The sequence below is a fragment of the Haliotis rufescens genome, unplaced genomic scaffold (assembly GCF_023055435.1).
Source record: "Haliotis rufescens isolate VD_foot unplaced genomic scaffold, xgHalRufe1.0.p SCAF_60, whole genome shotgun sequence".
Taxonomy (NCBI): domain Eukaryota; kingdom Metazoa; phylum Mollusca; class Gastropoda; order Lepetellida; family Haliotidae; genus Haliotis; species Haliotis rufescens.
This window is the reverse complement of record NW_025964335.1, coordinates 601,593-627,571: the sequence shown is the minus strand read 5'-3', so window position 1 is coordinate 627,571 and position 25,979 is coordinate 601,593. Positions and strand designations below refer to the sequence as shown.

At 38.2% G+C, this 25,979-nt stretch overlaps 1 protein-coding gene across 14 annotated transcripts in view; it reads right to left on the bottom strand.

Annotated features, from left to right (window-relative positions):
• LOC124140753 (CUGBP Elav-like family member 3-A) overlaps positions 1–25,979 on the bottom strand; it is a 272,175-nt gene that overhangs the window by 21,937 nt on the left and 224,259 nt on the right. For all 14 annotated transcript variants that reach the window (XM_046508472.2, XM_046508480.2, XM_046508471.2 and 11 more), the window contains exon 5: positions 903–1,031. In XM_046508472.2, coding sequence (XP_046364428.1) covers positions 903–1,031 — 129 coding nt within the window. The remainder of the gene's footprint in view (positions 1–902; positions 1,032–25,979) is intronic.

The window sequence follows — 25,979 nt, the reverse complement described above, 5'->3', positions numbered from 1 at the left end:
TGAGTGATGTCATGAGCATCGTTCCAAGCAATTGGGATCGATGACATGCTTCAACCAAGTCAGCGAGACTGACCATCCGATCCCGTTAGTCGCCTCTTACGACAAGCATAGTCGCCTTTTACGGCAAGCATGGGTTGCTGAAGACCTATTCTACCCCGGATCTTCACGGTTCTATGGATGTACAGATTAGGTCCGTCAAAATGAGAATTTGTTGTGCACGGTTAATTTTACTTGCTTTGGCAACAATTTGTTCACTTTGGATATCTGCATTTAATTTATTTAACTGCAGTCGGAATGATAAAAATGGGCATGGCTAGCATTCTATTATAAACAAATCAGCTTTAGAACATATGAATTAAGAATCTGAAACGGAATTTTATAATGTAGTTAAAGACTCCATAGACTATGTTAGTTGAATATGTCTGCAGCATTGTCTGATAGTTCTCGGTCACCATGCCCTTGACTCAAGTGACATGTCCCAGTCGTATTGTGTGGGGATTGTATGACGTCAATTAATTACAAATGGATTACGATACGCCCACGAAATTGCAATTTGGGGACCCTTCCACGAAAGTTTTTGACAAACAAAGATTTTCTCGCCGATTTGACGAACTCCTGCGAACTGTACAAGTGTTTGGAATCAAATAAGATTCATTTAAGAACTTCAAGAAATGATTGAGATTTATCTACGAACATGAAAAATGTCATATTCGGGTGATTTGGGATATTCGTGGTCGTAGTGAAATGGGGGCATTAGACAAATACACCATGGAGTCTCCTCTCAGACATTGTGGACAACTCAAATGGTATGCAGTATTTTTGTTCACAGGGACTGACAGCCCTCCAGTCTAGAGAGCCATCCATAGTTGATTATTCAACACTGAGAAGGTTCAGGAACTCACCTTTACTATTTCCGTTTTGGTCTCTCAAAATGGTGCACTCCTCTATCGTCCCGAAGGGCTGGAACAACTGACGTACGTCTTCTTCTACCTGCTGCTTATTCAGCATACCCACGAACAGTTTTCTGTCTTCTGTAACAGAGAAATCACACATGTAGAGAACTGTTTGTTTGTTTGTTCGTTGTATAACGCCAAACTCAGCTATATTCCAGCGACATTCTGATAGCTTGTAAATAATCGAGTCTGGACCAGACAATCCAGTCATTAACACATAGAAAATCCCCATGCTATCAAGCAAGACCCCGAGCCTGACCACCAATCACTTCAGTAGCCCAGGTTTCACACCTCAAGCAAAGGTTGCTGGAATCTAGTCTAACCTGGATTACCACCTCTCGTAAAACTGACAATTAACGTTTTCTAAAGTATGAATGTATATTTACAAGACATAAGTAAAAAAACAACACATCAACACCAGAGAATAATCAGCCCCTGATTTTCTGTCAACAAAAATGGTGAAATTATCTGAATGAATCCCTGAAAATCAGTGATGACGCCAGGTAACGCTGTTCATTAAAGCTCATTTAAGATTCTTCCTTCTTTACCTAAGAACCACGAATGAATCAGAGACCATTCCATAAAGAAATGACATTAGCCTTGACCCTGCATGAAATGTCAGAAACGTTCTACACAATTCTGGTGGACCTTCACAAACGAGAACCACAAAAAACGCCATTCCATACCATCCCAACCAACCAGTCTGTCACATATAAGTGGACAACTCACGCATTGCCAAGCGCATTGACATACAAAACAACTGATAATTATTTTGTTCACTGAAACACCATTTTAGAACAACTTCATTCAATATAGGTAGACACATTTTTATGGATAACAGTATTAAAGAAGTTGTTATCCATAAAATTGTGTCTACCTTGTCATCCGTCATGTTCTAAGTAATGCCTATCAAACAATTCATTTAATATATAATTTAATTTAATTTAAATACTCACATTATGATCAGTTACAGTTACAGAAAAGTTTACGAAAATATTAAAAAACATACTTGTATACAGTGATCGCTCGCTATTGCGCTACCAATGGGGTCCAAATAATTGGTGGGCGTTATAGACGATGAGCCGTTTAACCGAAGCCGAGGCGGGGGAGCGCGCTCGGCAAATCTCAAATCATCAATAGGCCTATGTGTTTATCTCACGTCACGTCAAAATAGTATATATTTTTATGGACCTAGATCTACCTGTAATATCATTCATTTATTAAATCTGTCATATTTCACAATGTCTGAAATACGTATTCCATTCTAATTTATCATTTTTTATCAATAAATTAAAAAATTATTCACTATTTCCCGCGATGTTATTGAAAATAAAATTCTCGGACACACATTTCGACAACGGGTCCGCATCGAACATGTCAAAGAGCAAAATATAGACTATTTTAAGCAAATCTTTAAATATATTATACAAAGTGATAAATAAAATCAACAAAAATATATCTAAAAGTAATCAAACTTACATCTAAGTTATTATTTCCATCGTTTTGTGCGATCGCGTGTAATGTAAGTCAAATGACATCTCGGCTTTCGTCGCCTTGAATTCTCGGCTCGGACACAACGTTTAATGCAAAAATATATGCATGAAAAATCTTTGTCACAGCTCGTAACCTAGCACGATACATTCGCGAAGTTCCATATTTTTAATATATATCGTGATTTCCTGCTTAAAACGTTCAGAATAACACGATTTAACAAAAAATCTTTCGCTAACTTCTGAAATTTATCAAACACGAGCTTTGTATCAAAGCTTGATTGGCTGCCTGAGGTCACGTGCTCAAAATTGACCAATCACGAAACTTGTAGCAGATTTCGGCAAGAAAGCGTCATTAGAAACAAATTTTAATCCAATGAAATCGCTTGTTATAACTACGGGGAAAAAACAGGCGATGTTACGAAAGCGCGATTACGAAATGAATGACCGCCGTGTTGTGACAGCAACTACATTTGTGTGACAGTTTAGCCTTAAATTGGATTGCCCACTAATTAAGAATATAAACTTCACTTGTGGTTCTCTTTTATTGCATGCATGCGCTTCTAAGATCAAAGGATGTATAGTGTGAAAAGTTAACTAGTTGAACAATCGTATTTCCGGGACTTGCCGCGGATATTTTCAAACAGATTATTAGAACTCCATTCAGCGATAAACCGTTGATTATGCAATGAGAAGCGTTATGTGCAAATAAACAACGAACAACAATACAATCATGTCTGTGTAAAACTCTCAGTATTAAAAGTGTACATAAATTTTGGGAGCCATGCGTTACCGCGCGTAATAACCGAAGTAGCGCTTTATCGAAGAGCGCAATAGCGAGCGATCACTGTATGTCCAACAAAACTTCCTCAAACAGATACTGAGGTCAAATTATTCTTCGCCCGCATGTGTCACACTAAATGATACTAAAAGGCAGTACTTGTTTTTACCCTATCTTGCATTAAAGAGATAAAACAAGAACCGATCCATTAAGAGTCAGTCTAATGTAACTGCAGCATAGTGTGAAACAAATTCGAACGTGACGTGAAACACCATTTTACACAAATTACCTCTCAGAGCCGATTTCATTTTGGACAAAATCCAATTCTTATTCATAACCTTTCCCATCGACAATATGAGCTGAAAATTTTAAATCTATCATTTCGGAAAATGTCTATTAAATATTAATATTGCTATGGTAATATAGGTAATATGAGAGCACATTTAGTCTCTAGGCAAATAGTTTTGTACACATAGCTTATCCATATCGACTTACAAAAGCTGGGTATATTTGCCTGTTATATTCCTTGTATCTGGTTGTTATCCGTGTGTTATCCTTATACACAATACACCTTTAATAACAGCTTGTTCTACTACATTGGATCCAATAAATATCACTGATACATACGATTGTCTTTGTATATCCGGCAGTTAATGGATATAATTTCAAATGACCTACATCAAATCCATAGCCGGGTCGCACAGAGCAATAAATTCTCGACAAGTACAACAAACAGTTTTAATTCAAATTGATTGTAATTGCCTTGTTATTATGAACATATTTACACATTAATAGGGGGCACGGGTGGCCCAGTTGTCTAAGGCGCCGCGATTCGCTGTGCAGAGTTGCGTCCACTGGGCACGCCAGAAACCTATAATTGTGGGTTCGAATTCCGGTTCGCCCCGATTATGTTTCTAGGTTTGTCAGCACCATACCCGTGCTCGTGGGTTTCACCAAAGTGGTAAACGTTTGAGACCTGCATCACTTCAGGCTTTCTTCCCACATTAAGCTGACACGCCGCGATATAACTGAAATACTGTTAAAAGCGGCATTAAATCCAACTCACTCACTCACTACATATTCATAACCAATTCTAAAAGTTCTTATCCTTATTAAATACATATATTCCCCAACCATAAATGACGCTGATTTAAGACGATTCCATACAATTCCAGATCGGTAAATATGTCAACCATGAAATTTCAAATTCAATACAGTGCATGATTCAAAGATTTCTTTGGAGTTTATGACATCTCTGTATTCTTGCATGTTTCATGTAAAAAGATATACAAATATTCTCATGTAAAATTTCAATGACGTAAAAAGGTCTCATTACCGACTGAAAACACTTCTTGCATAAATCTCTCTTGAAATCAATGCATAGGCTGGGTGCAACAGCAACGACAGAAACGGCCATTAATCAATCCAATGTCCCAATCAACAATTAGTAGATGTATCCCAGCATCCTCGGTAAACACACAGGGCATATGAAGCATGACAAAAACTATTAATACGCAAATGTTCCCAGTGTGAAAGCCAGATATTGGGCCAGTATATTCATCAGGAGAATACATCAGGGGGATTAATTGAATGCTTCGACTCTCCAACAGGAAGGGATTGAATCGTTGGTCAGGAATCCCTGCTTACACCAGCCTTGACCTTGGGAAATGACTCATCAACGGGCAATGAATTATTCAGCTCATGTAATTGGACGGTTGGAGGTTGAATCTGGCGTGCTGGAGAAACAATTAGTCTATTCCTGGGTTTTTTTCAAGGCAGGGTGCATGACCACATCCATGTGCTGGGGTGACCACCCAGCCGACACTGCCAGTCTTCACACCCATTGGTCTACTTCCACTTCACGAAAGAATGAATTATTGAGTGGTGGCTTTGAAAACAGACACATCAGTCTTGGCAAATTCTGAATGGCTGACAATGCCAGTGCAAGCATGCCTTGTTGTTACGACCAATAAAAACACTGTGAAAACATGCATCAGGCGATTAAACTGAGAACCACCTAATCTTTGTCATCACTCCTTTTAATGATGTTTTTAGGTGAGGTGAGGTGAAATTTGGTTTAACGTCGCGTCCGAAATTATTGCACTTATATAGCGACGTGCATGCACGTGTGTGTGTGTGTGTGGCTGCTTGTACTAGTCGGGACTGATGCCGATTTATAGTGCTAGCTCACTGAGATACCATGCCGCAGTTTAACATGAATACCCCACTCAGACACAGTATACTGACTCCGAGCCGACCAGTCCTTGTTTTAGCCCCTTAATGTCGAACGCCAGACAGGATAACAACAAGTACCATCTTTTAACGTCTTTTGGTATGACGCGGCCGGGGATCGAACCCCGGACCTTCCGCTCTCCGGGCGGATGCTCTATCACTAGACCACGGAGGCGGCGATGTTTTTAGGAGTAACTAGATGCCATTTTACAGGTCCTTCAATACTTGAACTATTATACATTTCCACTCAGTCAAGAAAGTAGGAAGTCAAATGTACTGTATGCCTGAAAACACTTTTGTTCCTACACTATATTAGCTTATTATTATCGTTTACAAAAAATAACTAAAGTTTCATTAGACTTGGTAATCATATATGGGTTTCCTATCAACATTCTAAATGAACTGGCCAGATGTTTCGTCCAATCACCCAATGAATCAGCACCCGGACTTCAAACTTAACAATTTCAGTGATCAGGAAAGTAGTATTTACCATACTAATGGAGGATATCATTGAACTATGAAATACTAGTGTTTGAATTGAAATACAACACTTCCCATTGCATATCTGGTGACTCACTCATGCATCTAATGAATGCAGTAATGTCTGCCTTTCATACTAATGCAGGATTATTCATATAATTGTATAGCACACTGCATAGAAACCAGAGTCTATGAAGAATTCAGTATATTCATTCAACAATTACACAACAAAACCCATCTGGATCAAGACACGTGTTTCCATAGCTAAAACCTGAATATGATCGCCCTTTTTTACTTGTATGGAAACCATAATGCCAGCCATTGATCAATCTAGACATTCCCCAACCAACTGCCACATCTTTTTGTTGCCATGGCAAAATCAGATTACGTGTTTTAAACTCTGTGTCATGCCAGCAGGTGTTACACTAAACAGAAGGCCTCCCATGGTGAACTTAAAATTACAAATTTATAAATTCCAACTGTGGAACTATTGTCCATGGGAACCGTGGATGAATATTACTATGGAATAATAGGGAATTGCATTGTTTCGTATTGTGGACATGTAACCAAAGAGAGCAGCCATTGTCGTGAAACGCAAAAGCTTAGCCTCAGTCATAGTGTATATTTCAATGTATGTTCAGTGTAAATCATTCATTTGTTGGTGGGTTTTAAAGCAAGCAGTGACCGAGAAAACAGATCTCTCCTGGGTGATCAGTCCGCAAACAAATGGCAATATTGGAGCTTTCATTGTCTCTTTAATTTGTTTGTTTGGTTGGTTTGTTTAACACTGCTCTCAGCGATATTCCAGTCATATGATAGGGGTAAATAATCAAGTCTGAACCAGACAATCATGACTGACATCATAAGCCTTGATCTACGCAAATGGGATGTGATGACTTGCATCAACCAAGTCAGTTAGCCAGACCCACCTGATCCTGATGAGTGAGTGAGTGAGTTTGGTTTTACGCCGCTTTTAGCAATATTCAAGCAATATCTCGGCGGGGGACACCAGAAATGGGCTTCACACAATGTACCCATGTCGGGAATCGAACCCGGGTCTTTGGCATGACAAGCGAACGCTTTAACCACTAGGCTACCCGACCGCCCCAGATCCTGTTGACCTATTATGACAAGCATGTGTTGTAAAGACCAATTCTAACCTGGATCTTGGTGTGTTTGACCTTACACTATACAAAATCAATTTGAAGGCAAACAAATCTTTGAAAAATATAGAATCGATCATAATTGATTCAACTCACTGTAATGGTACAAAAGTTTGTTTTTTAATTTGAGAAACATTATTCGATCTAAAACCAAACCACAGGACGCAAAAAAGACAAAACCTTAAAAAACAACTTACATTGCATATTAACTAATAAATAAAAATATCACTTTGACTGAATCAATGTAAAACATATTTCCTACAAGCAAACTAGAACAACCTTTCAATCAGTTAAACTACCACTAATAAGATCTATCTCATAGTGGACAAAATAAAATTTGCGAAATAATATTCAAGACCTGTTTCAGTTCAGTGCTATTATCCCATGTACATGTATACTAAATGACAATGATACTGACTATTGAAAAAGTCTTCTTCTGGGGGGGGGGGGGGGGGCGGTGAACTCAATGACCCTTTACCCTGGAGACAGGTGAGCATGAGACAAGTCTTATAAAACATTCATTCAAATAATTACCTGTTTCGAGAGAAACAGCTTACCGGGAGATCATAAACCTTTTTAAGTGACAGCTCTATCAAATATTTAGTAACTTGTCACAAAAAATGCCTTTGTCCATGCAACCAAATGTCTACCTGCTGAAATTGTGAGACTTGGCAATTATATATGATGATATAACTTAAAAAGAAGCTAGCTTATTAGTTTTGGGGCTTGGCTGAGATATGTGAAAAGCTTGCGATTAAATCTAGCAAGTCTGCATTATTTGTAAGACAAAACTGGCATAAGGTACAAAGGAGACGTTTTCGCATTGGGATTGCCCCAAGAAGCAATTTAGATAATTTAATTTGCATAAAACTATCTTCTAAAACTCTTTAAAGTTTATTTCTAACATGCAGTTTGCAGCCATCAGACCTTAGCTCATTTCAAACAGCTTGCAAATTTCTAAAGAGTGTGCACTTTAGCTTAATACATTTTCATTGCTTGATACATGTTTACTGTATTTATTTTGTAAACAATAAACATGAAATAAACAATGTATTACTATAGAGCTTATATGAAAGGAAAATAGTATTTTTAGATGTGAAAGATACCGTTTCAGAGAAGATTCTTACCTGATTGTGAAATATCACACCATGAGAAATATATAAACCTATTTCTATTAAAATCAATATAAGAATATATCCCTGGTTGCGTGTGATGTTACTCTAATTGTATCCTACATCACTGATGACAATGACTCATATATTTATGAGGTTTCCAATTTTTCCACTCAGGATTACATCGACTATCAAAGGTTATGCTTCAACAAAGAAGCTACTGCAAACACGGCTTTGAAACATATGAACAAAAATTCTTAACACCGAATCATTGTTACGGAATAAAGTCTGGCGACCTACGAGTAAAGGCCCCATTGTGCGGGTCCTTCTGTTTGAGATCTTGCTCAAGCCATGCATATATTTATTTTTCCCAGTGCTGCTCAATGGCGACATTCAACGTATGTTTTTGCTTGTTCGAGACACACAAACAAAAGCGGCATCAAACCCGATTATCGATTTGTCACTCTCTCGTCATTACGATCCCGATGTAAAAATATTTAGCCTGGCCTGATAGGCTAGCCTGTTGTTCTGCTAGCAATGGGGTCTAACTCCAATATTTTGATTTTCTGGGGTAAATTTCTATGGCAATTATGTGTGGTTTTTGACAGGAACTCGATGCAGATCAATATTGCTTCAAGATTCAGAGACAAAGGGCTCCATAATCGTGAATCGTCTGAGTCATAACACTTTAGTGTTGTGAAGAGTAGAAGTGCACAAGGAAAGAATGGTAATTCTTATCGATCCCTTAAGACCTGCATTAGAAACTTGTAGCGTGGACAGCTCTGTGGGCATGTCCATGGTGGATGACACGACATGAGGCGACTAGACTGGAGACGCATTATTACGATGTAATAGCACACTGCACATCGTATTAACACACCCAGACATGCTCACAGGCCTAGAGCTATACACACAAGCAAGGTAGAATGTGATGGGTATCACAAGTTTATCAGCTTCAGCAATGACTTTTATTGAGTTCAAAAATGACCTGCATTGAATTCAGCATTGACCTGTAATGAGTTCAACAACGACCGGTATTGACTTCAACAACGACCGGTATTGACTTCAACAATGACCTGTAGTGACTTCAACATGAACCTGTATTGACATCAACAATGACCTGAAAGCTTCCACATGGACCTGTATTGACATCAACAATGACCTGAAAGCTTCAACAATGACCTGTAATGACTTCAACAATGACCTGAAAGCTTCAACAATGACCTGCAATGACTTCAACCATGACCTAAAAGCTTCAACAATGACCTGCAATGACTTCAACCATGACCTAAAAGCTTCAACAATAACATCTATTGACTTCAACAATGACCTGTATAATAACTGATATAACAAATCAGATGGCATGTAAATGTTGAAAAACATAACAGGAAAAGACAGACCACATTACTATGATATAATTTAACTCAACTGATTGGAGGGTCATTTGAGCCAAAGTGGATTCCATCAACAAAACAATTCCTACAATAAATAAATAAATTGCACTAAAGGGGAAAACCTTCAAAAGTATCTGTATCCAAAACATACAAAACACTACACAGATTACAAAGAAATCATTGTTAAATCAAACCGACGTGAGAAAAAAAACATTTATAAAAAACAAACAAATCCATCAAATATTTTAAATTATTCAACCATTCACAAAATATACATTCCCATCAAACAGTACCCAAACTTATGTTTATGTTTGTATGTTTGATCATACCTGTCTAGGTTAAAGCGACCTTTACATTTTGCCAAAATCTTGCCCTGCACATCAGAAAGACTCCCTGCCTTAATGTTAGTATCTTTTGAAATATTTGCACTGATAATAGATCCATAACTTGAGACACTTGTGTGAATATCTCCTCATTTTAACACTGTGACCCCAGCTAATCTGTCAAAGAATATCATCCACTGTACAAAAAGTGTTTCGGCATCATGGCTCGTCATCTTATCAGTTCCTATGAGATAACTTTTCTTTTCCTTACATCATGGCATATATATTTCCACTTCAGCTGCGGAGTATGGCCCTTGGTTTCTTTCATCTGCTTCGTAATTTGAACCAGTTATAGCCAAAACGTGGTACGTGGTGATTGCAGTTGAGATTTGAAAATGGACGAAACATCAGCATCAGCATCATCATCATCATCATCATGATAAACCATCACCATCTCATGTTAATTACCTGTAATTACCTGTAATTAACATGACCAAAAACAATTTTTTGTCATGATGGTTGCTCATTGCTTACATCATCAGTCATCTCCTTGGCATTTGCTTTTTTCACTTTCGCTGTAAATTCCATATCCAAAAGCATTTTTGTAATCAAACTTTATAATTTCGGATATATTATTATCATCATCATCTTCATCATCATCATATAATATCATCATCATCATCACCATCATCATGAATCATTCACCACCTTGGCAATTGCATTTTCACCTTCCCATCACCCTTTAAATAACAGTCATGTCATTTTCTATATTAATTATCATCATCATCATAATCATTCACCACCTTGGCAATGGCATTTTCACCTTCCCATCACCCTGTAAATAACGCAGTTATGTCATTTGATTATAATAACATAATAACAACAACCATCATCATCATCATCATCACCATCACCATCATCATCATCATCATCATCCACCTCTTATGTTTGGACAAGTTTCATGATGAAGCCTAAGAGAAATTTAAATCCCCTAACAATTTCAACCACTAGATCTATACTCTAGTTCACTAATCCCTTAACACGATATAAATGACTAGATTTCCAAACAATGCATGATGCAATCCTTTGTGATCAGTACAGCACAGAGAGCGCCCTGCATCTGTTACTGCTGCAAACAATGCTAACATTTAGAAAACATATCCACTCATTCAGGTGTAAATACACAGCTTGAATAATATTAAAACGTTTTCCACGAACAAAGACCTGCTTGTCCTCAAAAATATTTGACAAAATAGAAAACATAAATAAGAAAATTTTACCATTTTTGAAAATTATTTTTTTCCATCATGCACACTTTTTATCCAATTGTGTTGATATATATATATATATATACTTCATTGCAAACAAAGACTTGGGGACTTTTATGCAGGTCAGATGCTTGTAATTGTTTCACGATTCAAAATGGTTCAAACTAATTCCAAAGTATCAAACAGTTTCATGAGATATATATCCAGAGTTTCACGTGTGATAACAATTAAGAGTTTCATATGTGATAACAACCAATGTTTTACATATGATAACAATTCATAGTTTCATATGTGATAACATTCAATGTTTCACGTGTGATAACAATTAAGAGTTTTGTATGTGATAACAACCAATGTTGTACATATGATAACAATTGATAGTTTCATATGTGATAACATTCAATGTTTCACATGTGATAACAATTAGGAGTTTCACATGTGATTATAAACACCCGATGTTTCACATGTGATAACAATTCATAGTTTCATATGTGATAACATTCAATGTTTCATGTGATAACAATTCATAGTTTCATATGTGATAACCATTCAGAGTTTCCCATGTTCAGGTACAGGTGTATATGAATCAATACAGACCCTGCAATAGACATAAAGCCTGTCACTCACGTCACTCAGCCACAATAAATCACAAGAACACGGCAATTGCAATACCGACAGATCACCTCTTTATGGTTCTTCAAAGGAAGATGCTGATTAAGAATACCAGACCAGTCTATATATTCCAATGATTGATACATCCCAATACACTCCTAAACAGACATTTTTTTTCAAAATCAAACATTAAAATGAAATATTTAAACAGATAAAATTTCTCTTCCTTTATACAAATCACATTTTTTGTAATTTAATCAAAGACAAATCAAAGATCATTCCAATGTGAAATTGACCGAAAAATTACCTCTAGTTTTCATGATGATAGTTTAGTTTAAGTAGTGATGTAATCAAAGATCATTCCAAAATGAAATTGACCTTACCATTACCTTGAGTTTTCATGATGATAGTTTAGTTTAACTAGTGATGTAATCAAAGATCATTCCAAAATGAAATTGACCTAACCATAACCTTGAGTTTTCATGATGATCAGTTAGTTTAAGTAGTCATGTAATCAAAGATCATTCCAAAATGAAATTGACCTAACCATTACCTTGAGTTTTCATGATGATCAGTTAGTTTAAGTAGAGATGTAATCAGCCAACTCCGGATCACAACCTTCTGTTGATGAGGTGAAATTAACACTGGTCAATTTCACATGTAAATATATACAGTGAAATGAACAAAGACAAGCAGCTTGTCACTCACCAGATGGCCAAGCTGACAGGAGTAGAAATTAACGATCTGGCACATGAATGGTGTGTTGATAACACCTCTCTGAACACATGCTGAGACAAATGTTTGTTAAAACTATACAAAGGAATTAAACATATGCCAGGCTAGCCTCTAGTTGTACATGTACATACAATGCATTTAGTTACAAAATGTGATTTGGAGGTATATTTTAAAATTGTTTGACAGACATTACTTAGAATTTGACGGATGACAAAGTAGACACAATTTATAGATAACAACTTCTTTAATTATGTAAAGGTGACATTTTTGTATAGATCCTTATACCGTTGTCAAGCCGAAATGTCGCTTTTACAGTAATTACATAAATGTTATCTTTGAATTGTGTCTACTTTATATTTTCAAAGTCATATTGTTCTTTTACAAGCATCATCACTGATGTTGTAAACTTGTAAAAAGATAATATTCACATCACATCCATCCTGCCTCATGACCAAATTACATAGTTATTGTAAAGTTATCTAGTGAATATAATAGTCATAATTTTGCTTCATGCAACTGTTGTCATCCCCTTCATGGCAGCTTCTATCTTTAACTTCATCATCAAATATATCCACTTAAGTTAAAACTGACCACATTAGTCAACAATCCAGTATTATTCAGCAAAACAAATGTATCAATGCAAGTTAACTGTTAAAGAAATGGAATCGTTCCATAACATTTTACATTCTCAAACTTTAGGGGCCAAAATATGTATAAAATCATTTATTTACTGACTATGATTATTACAACCCCAAATATGAATTAAATATTCTTTTCTCATTTTTAAATAGAAATGTCTTAAAATAAGAAAACTGCCTCTTCACTTTTCCATATTGTGAATTGTATGACATAATATTGTTAAATCCACCACGCTAGTATCATTAGGTCTTAAATCCATTATATAAACAAAGAGATAGTTGCACATCATTCTGATATATCAGCCAACTGGTATTGTCACATTATGCAACCTGGGCAGAAAGCCTTATAACATTCATTCAGTAAAGTCATCGTCTCAGCTGATTCGTGTCAATAAACTCAGGTCATCAAAGTACATCTCTAATCATTTTCCCAAAATATGACACATCGAACTAAACATCAAAGACGAAACTAAACATCACTAAACCAAATACAAACAAATCGGTGCCTACGACAATCTCAAAGATCCTCACCATTCCAACTAAAATACACGCCTTGTTCTTAATCCTCACTAAAACTCAGCAAGGCACAAGAGGAACTCTTGACCACCATTTGCGATCCCCGGCACCATGCCAGGAATTTCCAGGCCTGGCTTGTTACAGAAATAACACTATGTTAGAGCAGCCATTAGCCCAGGACCAGCTCATCAAAACTATTTTACTTTCAGCTAGACAAGCATCCCTGAAGTAAACACATCTGACTTGCTGGAGAGAGAGAGAGTTGAGAGCCTCTCTACCAGCAGACCCAGATTGAGGTTGTCTAGACCGACCCAGACATGGCAATTATCAGGAAGTCGTCTTCAACTGGCTGGAATATTTGGTAGTATATCATCTGGTTTGGTCCAAAATAATTGTCGAAATCACTGTCAGATTTTTTTTCTCTATTTGAAGTCTTCATATGATCAGGTGATATGACATGCCATTCACGATTCTGGAGCATTCGATGCAAAATTTTTATAATATGTGAAAGTTGATGTTTGTCATGTAAAAATCCTGAAGTTATTTCTTCACAAATAAATATTGTCTAAAGCAGATTTGTCAATGATGTCACAAAGCTGTTGGGAGATTCTTTGTACACAACATATCACATTTTTATATTGGTAAGTATATATTTTGGAGCATATATTATCTCTCTTTCATGGAACCATATTCTTTTACTAGGTAGATATCAATGATATCACAAGCCATATAACGTCAGATATCCTGACAGATACAGTGAAATCTCGTCAATCTTGACATTTCTGTTCTAGTGAAAATGTCCTTATTAGGAAATAACCTCCATGAAGGTCCGGGTTAGAATTGGTCCCCAGCATGCCTGTCATAAGAGGAATGAGATCAGGTGGTCAGGCTCGCTGACTCGGCTGATGCATGTCATCGATCCCAATTGCGTGCATCGATGCTCATGATATCAATCACTGGATTGTCTGGTCTTGACTCGATTATTTACAGACCACTGTCATATAGCATGAATATTGCTGAGCACAGCATTTAACAAAACAAACAAATATTTGGAAGTAACGTCTTTTGAATACATGGAGCCAGTCCTAACAGTAAATGTCCAGAAAGCACAGTGTCCAGATTAAGGAGGTTTCTTTGTATTGAATATCAAAATGAAATCATGATATCAGTAACATCATGAATTTTGATGTATATACTAATACATACTAAGATGATATCGTATGATAATCTTGGAAACAAGATACATTTGACAGAGAAAACAACATACATAAGTGAAAGCAGATATGAGATTTCATCATAGGGTAGGTAGTATTGTATCAAATCACAAATGATTTATCCATACTGCATCAAGCAAAGTCCTGTCCTACTGTAGTTTTTGCAGTGGTAATGAAAGGAAACTTCCAGGTCATATCTCAGGATTTGTTTGTTTGTTTGTTCAGCAATATTCCAGCTCTCTATGACAGCGGTCTGTAAATAATCCAGTCTGGACCAGACAATCCAGTGATTGACATCATGAGCATCGATCTACGCAATTGGGAAGGGAAACCTCCAGGCCATATCTCAGGATTTGTTTGCATCAAGCCAAGCCCTGTCCTCCTGTAGTGTTTGCAGTGGTAATGAAAGGAAACTTCCAGGCCATATCTCAGGATTTGTTTGTTTGTTTGTTGTTTAACGCCAAACTCAGCAATATTCCAGCTATATGACGGCGGTCTGTAAATAATCGAGTCTGGACCAGACAGTCCACTGATTGACATCATGAGCATCGATCAACGCAATTGGGATGGACATGCATCAACCAAGTCAGCAAGCCTGACCACCCGATCCCGTTACTCGCCTCTTACGGCAAGCAAAGTCACCCTTTACGGCAAGCATGGGTTGCTGAAGACCTATTCTACCCCGGATCTTCATGGGTCCCACATCTCAGGAAGAACCTAATGGATACAACATGGTGTCCTAAATGACGTCGCCTCCAATTTATTCTTGATAGGTGTGAGATCAAGATGTGATCCTCTCACTCTAAAGACTGATTTCAGTAACGGTGGCTCTTTTAGGTGAAGCTTTCATCCAGGCACTTACTTTGGGGATTGATTTTTCTATTAGGATGCATCTCTCAGATCTTGATGCAGGCTTTGCCCTTTTAACAGAGTTGATCAAAGTGGGATTTCGGCCTACTGTGAATATTGCAACAGAAGAAATGTACTGGCTCTCACATTTGTATCAGTTATTTAGCTCTGGCACAGTTGACATGTAACCAATGTAACCACAATGGTGAGTTGTGCGATCTACCGATCACTTCGCATACGATTTCGCCAAATTATTGTAAACATTATTATAATTATTGAATGAAATATTGAATAATATTAATAAAATATATTGCAATCTCTAGTCCAGATAAACAGTGAACAATTTTTTATTACCAGATATTATAATGATAGGATTAAATTGCGTTCTTCAATTCGGATTTGTTGACTTGTATTTCCGGTGTTACGTGATCGCGGTGATCAGCTGATAATGTTTTCTGAGATGGGGGAAAACATCGTGTCATTGGAAAGTTTACTAAAAATGTTAGTAAATTTTGGGAGCCATGCTTTACTGCGCTATAACCGAAGCGCTCAATAACGAGGGAACACTGTACGTAACAACTTGTAATGTGTGTGAAAAGTCGTACGTATGTATGAAGGCTGTATGAAGGCGCTGTAATAATCAAGTCTGGATCAGGTGATTGACATCATGAGCATCGATATGTCCCAGGGCCCCACCACCTGATCCATTTAGTGAGTGAGTGAGTGAGTTTGGTTTTACGCCGCTTTTAGCAATATTCCAGCAATATCACGGCGGGGGACACCAGAAATGGGCTTCACACATTGCACCCATGTCGGGAATCGAACCCGGGTCTTCGGCGTGACGAGCCAACGCTTTAACCACTAGGCTACCCGACCGCCCTTATCCATTTAGTCAGCTCTTACAACATACATAGTTTGCTGGATGTACTGTATTGCCATCCATCTGTATTGTAAATATCAATTTATCATACGAGTGACAAAACCCTTTCCATATTCAATAGAAATCTCTGCCAAAAGCAGAGTCGATTGTACGATTCCGACTATATCATGAGCATGTGATAATGAATCACAATCAAACAGTGATGATACCAGGTGCCCATGGAAAGGTGAGCTTGTCCTGCTCCTGAAAAAACGTGGGAACATATGGTACAAGTCGAAATAGTGAATTGCATCAGACATCATATTTGCCAGTGATGTTTCAAATTTGGAAATGTCCTTCACATGTCTAAAACGTTTTGAAACCGCCAAAACTGCATTCCACATCATATATTACCAGGGTGTGATCAATCAATTTATGAAACTGCATCACCAATACTTTGCAAACCATTGACACCATTGGTTACCATGACATCACAGTAGGTGAAGTGAAATTGGGTTTAACGTCACATCCAAGATTGTTGCACTTATATAGTGACATGCATGCACGTGTGTGTGTGTGTGTGTGGCTCCTTGTACTAGTCCAGACTGATGCCAATTTATAGTGCTAGCCCACTGAGATACCATGTCGCAGTTTAACATGAATACCCCACTCAGACACAGTACACTCACTCAGAGCTGACCAGTCCTTGTTTTAGCCCCTTAATGCCGCGCGCCAGACAGGGTAACAACAAGTACCATCTTTTTAACATCTTTTGGTATGACGCGGCCGGGCGGACGCTCTACCACAAGACCACAGAGGCGGTCTGACGTCACAATATAATGACATCACTAACCTCTCTGACAGGGAAGCTAAAACTGTACTAGACACTTGTTATTACTGTTTACAAATAGAAAAAGGTTGAAGAATGTTTTGGGATCTGTTAGAATCTCACCCCTTGCCTTCCAGGCTCAAATAAACCAAGATTCATTGATGGATGTAAATATATCCTCAACAAGCCTCAGATATTTGTAACTTTCATCAACGCCATACGCTCATCAGCACAGGCCCCACAATACAAACAAGCCGGATTTGTTTCTGTGCGACATTGTTCTCCGATTAATGCGAGTACTTGCCGACTTAATTCCCATGGCGTAGAGTACCTATTCAACCAACATCAAGGTTGAGTGTGGGAAGGAATTTTCTGCACTGAATGATTTATAAATTTCACGATTTATTGATTGATTTTCTTGAACCTTTCATTGGTGCTACACTTGTCTCGAACTTCTGACATATACCTTGACAAATAAAAATACAATCTAGAATTTGAAAAACGCACCCAACACTTTACAGATTTCTTTACCTACGGTCAGGGTCAGCCTTTACCCATCTCACATCAAAGCATTATTGTCTACAGCTGAAGTTCCTTTCAGGACGTAAATAACTCCCCCTAGTGGGAGTCACTAACAAATATTTGGCAATATCAAAATGGCCGAGGTCAATATTTTGGGATTGGATCAAAGAGCTTAGGGAATTCATATAATTTGCCTTGGCATAGCTAGTGAATTGTTGACCAAATTATATTCCATCCGATCATATCTTGAGGACAACAAGATGATGGTAATGCTGACACCAAGGTCTAGAATGGTGGACAGGTATCCTGGACCCTAAAGAACAACACTCATGTCAAAATGCTTCTGGTCCAAAAATCGGCTAACATTTAGTCCCAGACACAAAGTTATCTTATTAACAATATATATCCACAAAATAAAATATAGAATCCAAATGGAGCCCTGAGCAACGTTTGATTTCAGGCGGCAATCTACACTTGCCAAACCATTCAAGACTTCAGACACCCCAAACATACAGCCCCAGCTGACGACAGGGAATGCTTGACAGCCCCGTAAAAGAAACAAGCACTACCCTTCTTGTAGGGTTCATAATGTACTGAACAAAATAAAATATTGAATCCAAATAGAGCCCAGAGCAACCTTTGATTCCAGGAGGAAATCTACACTTGCCAAACCATTCTAGACTTCAGTTGGATTTCTTTTTTGTTTATTCTCTGGGGTCTGGGAGAGAGGCTCGGCCAAACCTAACCATCACATTCCTTACCAAAGATAAACATTTCCTAGTTCCCTGTCACTCTGACATCAACTCCTTGTGTCTCCTTCATCAGATTTGAAACTGAAGCTGTAAATCATGCTCAGATGTGCAGCTTCCTCCTCCTGACAAGGAGCAACACTTACACAAGTTGCCTTTGGTTACGAGGGCAAAATTAATTCCAGATATGTGTGATAGGCAGCTGCCATGAATGGAAGCAAAAACTTTAAATGTATCTATCCATGCCCCAAACATACAGCCCCAGCTGACACCGGGAACTGTTTGACAGCCCTGTAAAAGAAACAAGCACTACCCCCTTTTTTCTTGTTCGAGTTCATAATGTACTGATTTGACATTGGTACCAGATGTGTTCTTGAAACATTGCTATCATCACACAAGATGGTATTCATTAACAACAGAGGCTGGTGATGGGTCTTCAAGAGATCCTTGACCACAAACCAGGAATAACAACAGCCCTGTTATCGGTGACATCCAGTGTTCACATACCTGCAGATAGTTGCCTAGATAAACACAGATTGGCCAAGAGGGAGTCAAGACAAGCAAAGACGCCAACCTGAACCATGTGAGGAGCATCCTCCCCTGTGTCATCGGATACCTACTGTTTTATAAAATCATAAATCCGCGATGGGACCTCCTCGGTACATGAGAATAATTCTATCCAGATGCTGGCTCTCCACTGCTGAGGATTTAGAAGAGTCAGGCAAGGAATTCCCATTAGTGCCCCCAGTGGCAAGTTATGGCTTCAGACAATTACCCCAGTGCTGTAATTATGTTCAGATCTGTGTAGGAAGGTATGACTGGGAAGTGTACAGATTCAGATCTGTGTAGGAAGGTATGACTGGGAAGTGTACAGATTCAGATCTGTGTGTAGGAAGGTATGACTGGGAAGTGTACAGATTCAGATCTGTGTAGGAAGGTATGACTGGGAAGTGTACAGATTCAGATCTGTGTAGGAAGGTATGACTGGGAAGTGTACAGATTCAGATCTGTGTGTAGGAAGGTATGACTGGGAAGTGTACAGATTCAGATCTGTGTGTAGGAAGGTATGACTGGAGGTATACAGGTTCAGATCTGTGTAGGAAGGTATGACTGGGAGGTGTACAGATTCAGATCATGTCACTGTATAAGTGTAATAATCTTCAATGCAAAACTAAACCCCTTCACCTCACCTCAACTCTACTTCAAATTTTACCAATTAGCTGATTCAGGCCATGACATAAGCACAGACATCAGTGATAGATGACAAAGTTGTTCCAGAACCCGTTCTGCAGACAATACCAGAGTGATCACCACACAAACACCATTACCGCTAAATGGTGTCTGGAACGACCTACAATTACCTCCCAGTCAGGAATGACTGTAAACCCAAATATTCTGCCAGGATGTAGACACTTCCACCTTATATGATGATGAACACAACAGGATCCAGCTTACCATCCTCAAGGAATCATCTCACACCACCAAAGCGGAAAAGATCCTCAAATCTTATCAGACCGAAATAATTCGGCATAAATGGTTTCAAACATAACCGTCCTAAACCCCCCGAAAACAAAGCAAAAAGTTGGAATTTCCAGGAGTTGCAGCTAAACGGCCACAATGCATCCCGTTATCTTCATGGTGAATGACACTTACTAAATCATGGCTGACATGTCATAGTTATCTGCCTGGAAATGAGCAGATAAGATAGTTGTGCAGTCGAATGACCAACACAGGGCTTCTTGATAACGACTGACAAATTATCAAATTATCCCCTGAAGATCTATGAATGTTGATGAGCTGCCTGGCATAGACAGACCATCTTGTTCATCAATCAATACACGGATATTCCTCGGCTTGACATCCTTTAATTACTTTCACAAATCGGCTTAAATAATGTCAGAACGTGTTCTGTTCTGGGCTGAGCAGCCAGAGGCATGGTTCTGGCAAGTTGGCAGCCTTGTCCCAGTGTGAACACCCACAGTTATTGAATCTAGGCAAACACACCACTCACAAGGCCACGAAACACAGGAGTCATTTACATTTTCAGTATTGATACACCGAGAAGGTTTCAGAATTTATTAAGTGAGTGAGCGAGTGAGTGAGTTTGGTTTAACGCCGCTTTTAACAGTATTCCAGTTATATCACGGCGTGTCAGCTTAATGTGGGAGGAAAGCCCGAAGTGATGCAGGTCTCAGACGTTTACCACTTCGGTGAAACCCACGAGCACGGGTATGGTGCTGACAAAACTAGAAACATAATCAGGGCGAACCGGGATTCGAACCCACAATCATTGGTTTCTGGCGTGTCCAAGGGACGCAACTCTGCACAGTGAATTGCGGCGCCTTAGACAACTGGGCCACCTGTGCCCCCGAATATATTAAGTCATTGATTAATGATACTATGCTACACAAAGAAAGTTAAGGATAACCCTATTCTCTGATATTGCTATAATTAAGCAATATTGCACTCAGCAATATTCCAGCTATATGACGGCGGTCTGTAAAGAATCAAGTCTGGACCAGAAAACCCAATGATCAATATTGTGAGCAATGATCTTCAGGGTGCGATGACACGCAATCAACCAAGTCACCGAGCTTGACCACCGGATCCATTAGGTCGCCTCGTACTCCAAGCACGTACATGTTGCTAGGGCCTATTCTAACTCCATCCCCGTTTGTGTAGCCAGTCATGTAGAACCAAACACTGCGATGCCCTGTGTTCAGTGTAGCAGTAATGTCACTGTAACACCAACTGAAATATTGCCTAAAAACATGTCTCAATGATTTATTGAATGCAGTCTTGCACACCACATCAATAACAACTATTTTTGAACACCATACTCTTTGCCTGAACGACCAGAATATGAAAATCAATAGAAAAGATCAATATTTGATCACTCATGCCTCCATGATTCCTGGTCTGCTGGTTCACAAAGACTAAAACCTCAATGCTCAATTATCTTAAAAATCGACATCCAAAATCAGCTATTCCAGTCATTTAATATAAAAAACGTGCAATGTTGTTTTTTCAAAGCTCTAATAATAAACAGGAAGTGACACGAATGAACAGGAAGTGACACGTGCTTAATGATTAATATTAAAGCTTATCAAGTCACAGTGTTCGTAGGAACCAGCACGGTCTGAATCTTGCGGTTCCCAACTGACAATATTCAGCATTGATGATGAATATTTGTAATTTCAATGTTCATGGATGCTGATTTAATAGACTTCCCAAAATGACAGCGGCTTTCGCTGTCTCACATTCGGTTCAACTCCACTCTGATTCATTTTATAACGCCACTGGAAATCTACAACCGATCCCTCGACATACATTGTACACACACGGCAGAATCTATGCATGTGTAGGCCTTTAGGATTCTATTGTGATTGAAATAGCACATCAATTCTGCCTTTGAAGAGCTTTTTACTAAAGCTGCAGCTGTTGAGCTACAAAATGGTATATTAATGAAATATCCCATTAAATTCTATTCCAAACTGTTCCTCACTCAGCTGTTCCATCTGTAAAATGTATACTTTAAAGCAAAACAACATATTGTTCATTATCAAAACACAAGTCAAAACTGGATCATCGATTTTAAATCCTATAGTTTAGATGCAGTAAATGAGCATCTGCGAATGGGGACGTTTCCAAATGTGGCCTTACTATGTAAAAAAAATTATATGTTAAAAAAATTAAACTGACAATTAAAATTTCTTTTAAATATGATTTTTCACACCTCATTCAACCGGCCTGACAGTTCAATAATCTGTTAGATACACTTTTGTACATTAACAAACCTCACCACATTTCAACTGGCCTGACAATTACATTATCTTTTGAATATCATTTCGTAAAGAAAAATAGCCTTACTATTCCAACTGAATTTCCCCAAAGTATATGAACAAAAGAAATGCTAGCACATTGATTCAGAGGGTAGTAGGAAGAAAACACTAAAGATGTGTAAGCCTCTGTGGCCCTGTTTCCCGACACAAAGGTATGGTTAAATTGCAGGGTGGACCAAAGCAACCCCCATTAGAATAGCTGCAGGGGTGAGCCGGTGACCCCCAGAGGATAATAGACTACCCAGCTGTTGAGGAAGTCTGTGCTTGGCTGTTTCCGGAGTCTTTCTTTGATGGCAGAAACAGATAAACAATAAAATAGAACCGAATACCGCTTTTTGAGACTACTGGCTTTATGCATCCCAGCCAGAAATACCCCTCGACATCAATCTGAAAAATGTTACATTTATAGATTCCCTATTATAAATGTATAATGATATAATGACATAATCCCTTGAAATAAACTTAGAATGATGTATATGGTGTGAAATTTAGCTGAAATCGACAAGGGTGGGTGAAGATTTTGAAATTAACGCCATTATAACTAAAATGAATATGATGGGTAAATGACTCGAAAGTGACATTGACAGTTTGGAAATTGACATGGATTTATAATGGTTTATGAGACAAAAGGTTCCGGATGTCTCACCAGACAATGACATCAATGTGAAATGGTTTAGCATTAACAGCAATAAAGGACATATCATAACACAAACTGATAAGAACCGGACAATTGTAAATACTCCCAATATTTCATATCAGTCGGGTAAATTAACGATCATGATGTGAATTTTCAAAATTACACCACATATTATCTCCAACACAAGTAACACAGCCTCCCATTCATGTCACAAAATCCAGACCTCCTACATTATTCTAACTCCAACAGACAAAACCTGTCCCACCTTCTTTCCACAGACACAAGCACTATCAAAAACAGCTCATATACCAAGTGAGCTTCGTCACAGCTCGTGTTCCGACAACAAAAGTCATCTTTTATGTTCCTCCAACCATACATTGGTGTATTTGTTTTATCATCCAGCCAAACCAAAGCAAAATGAAGAAGACAAAATACGCAAAATGTAGAAAAAAAACAGCATTCAGCTAAATTTACCATTCCTTATCTGTAATGTAATTTGAGGCGATGCTCTTGGCTACCAGTTTAGAATCCTATCTGGTGTAAATTCTCTCCGGTTGGCTGTCGTTGGAATTTGGAGGCATTCCACAAAAACCTATCCAAGACCTAAGCATGTTCATTACAGTGCCATGGAAGAGGAAATTTTGTGATGTTTTGAAAACACACTTTTAGCAGTAGACAAGACAAAAACATGTTAGATATGTTCGTGACTCAAGGCTAGAAAAAAGTGTCCGTGGTGCTTTCACACTCAACTCCTTTCTCAACTATTCTCAAATTACACCTGCTATCTTGGAGGAAATTGTTTTGAGAATTGCCAATTTTCCCTCTGCAGGACTACTCTAAAGTTGAGCATTCTGCTTAATATCAACGTATTTTACTCCATCATGAAATATTCAGTGGGTATCGAAATGCCTATTCTTACTGATTAAATATGAATTCACCCACTAAAATGGACATGTTTCATTTAATAGCTCATTACTTTGGCAATAAATTCAGACAATGTATCTGTAATAGCAAAATTAATCATTCTAATACAACTATTGATTTTCACATAAAATTCAATATTTCTATAAAAATCTATTCCATGGCAGGACAATAGACAAAGCATGACGTCAATGTTCATTTTGTAGAACATCAAGCAGGGTCATGAGAAAGAGTACCATCATTCTTTTGTGCCTGGTTAATTTGGGGAACATTATACCATAAAATTAGTATACGACACAACATGGTAACAAAATGACCCACGGTGTGACCCGACAAGTCCCATACATGATGTGTGTCAGCTGAAGAATGCTATCTTTGTTTTTGCTGAAAACAGTGTGGTGCCAAACAAACCACCAAATATTTGCTTTGTTGTTTGTCAACAAAATTCTCTCCATATTGACCAGACACAGCGTAAACATCTTTTTACGTTTTCGAAAACTCAAATGGATCTGTTTCTACAGCAAATTGTTTAATTCAGTTACATTGCAAGCTCTGATTTAAACACTTGGCTAATTTGGTTCCGATTTGGAGTTCATTTCAACACAAATTTAAGCAAATTCAGCTGATAAACCCTGGGAATTATTAATATTCAAATTTCAAATAAAATCTTTGCACCAGTGGTTATTCAAAATTCTGCAATATTTCCTTCATGAAAACATTTCTTGGTCACTAAAAAACCAAATTCCAACAGATAAAATTATAATTTTGTAATTAAATGTTTCACGTGATATATATATTGTAAATGCTGAATACAAATGAAGTCGAAGATCATCATCATCATCATCATCAACATCATATGTAACTGGCAGTGCATTATACACAAAGAAAGCATCACCCTATCTGTCAGCTGTCACTTGTCAATTTCACTCGATGGGGGGTCCAATCTGACAACCCCAAGAATCCACCACATTTACAGTTAAACATGAATTACAACCAACCTTATTAATGATACTTTAGAAAATATCGAAATCCTCCTCAGAACAAATGCCATTCCTTGACTGCACTCTTTGACATGTGTCAAACGTTTGACAGATCCATTCCTATTGTTGGGTAATTTTTTTTTTCAAATACAACGTCCAAAGGAATTTCCAGTGGATATTCCCCCGAATCAAGCCACAAATCCTCCGGAAATAAAATCCCATGAAAAAACCGGCAAGTGCTTCCACGATGTAAACACCAATCTATGTGGAATATTGCTTCCATGGGGCTATCGGAACAAAGAACCGCGAAACCACTGGATCATATCTTGATCCAAATGTCCCAAGTACCATTTCCAAGATTGTATTTTTTTTAAAAGATAGGATAAAATGCGAAAAACTAACTAACACTCACCTCCGACGACCATTGTAGCACACGTTTCCTACTGTACAAACGTTAGATAAATAGACACACCAAGACAACACTGAACACGCTCACACACTAAATGTACACCGCTACTAAGCTCAGTTGTATGGCCTCCTGTATATTTATAGCGCCATGCCTATTCATAAGGCCTGAAGGGACATACAATTGGTCGCTTCCATTTGGGTAGGACTCCCTCATCAATAGTTTAAGGCAAACCCATTAGTGGCACGCGCCAACTTTCTTTGTCTCGGCCAGCTTGCGGGAGGACAAAGAACCTGCCCCCCCTACTGAGAGTAAGAGTGGACCGGTCCACTTTTTCCTGATAATGAAGATGTGTGATTGATGGAGTTGGCTCCCGCTGAAAGGATATACTCTTGGGGGGGTGAGGGTTGCTCAGGGGGTGAGGGGATCAGGGTGTATCACAGAGAGGGGGGAGGGGGGGTTCAGGTGTGTTGT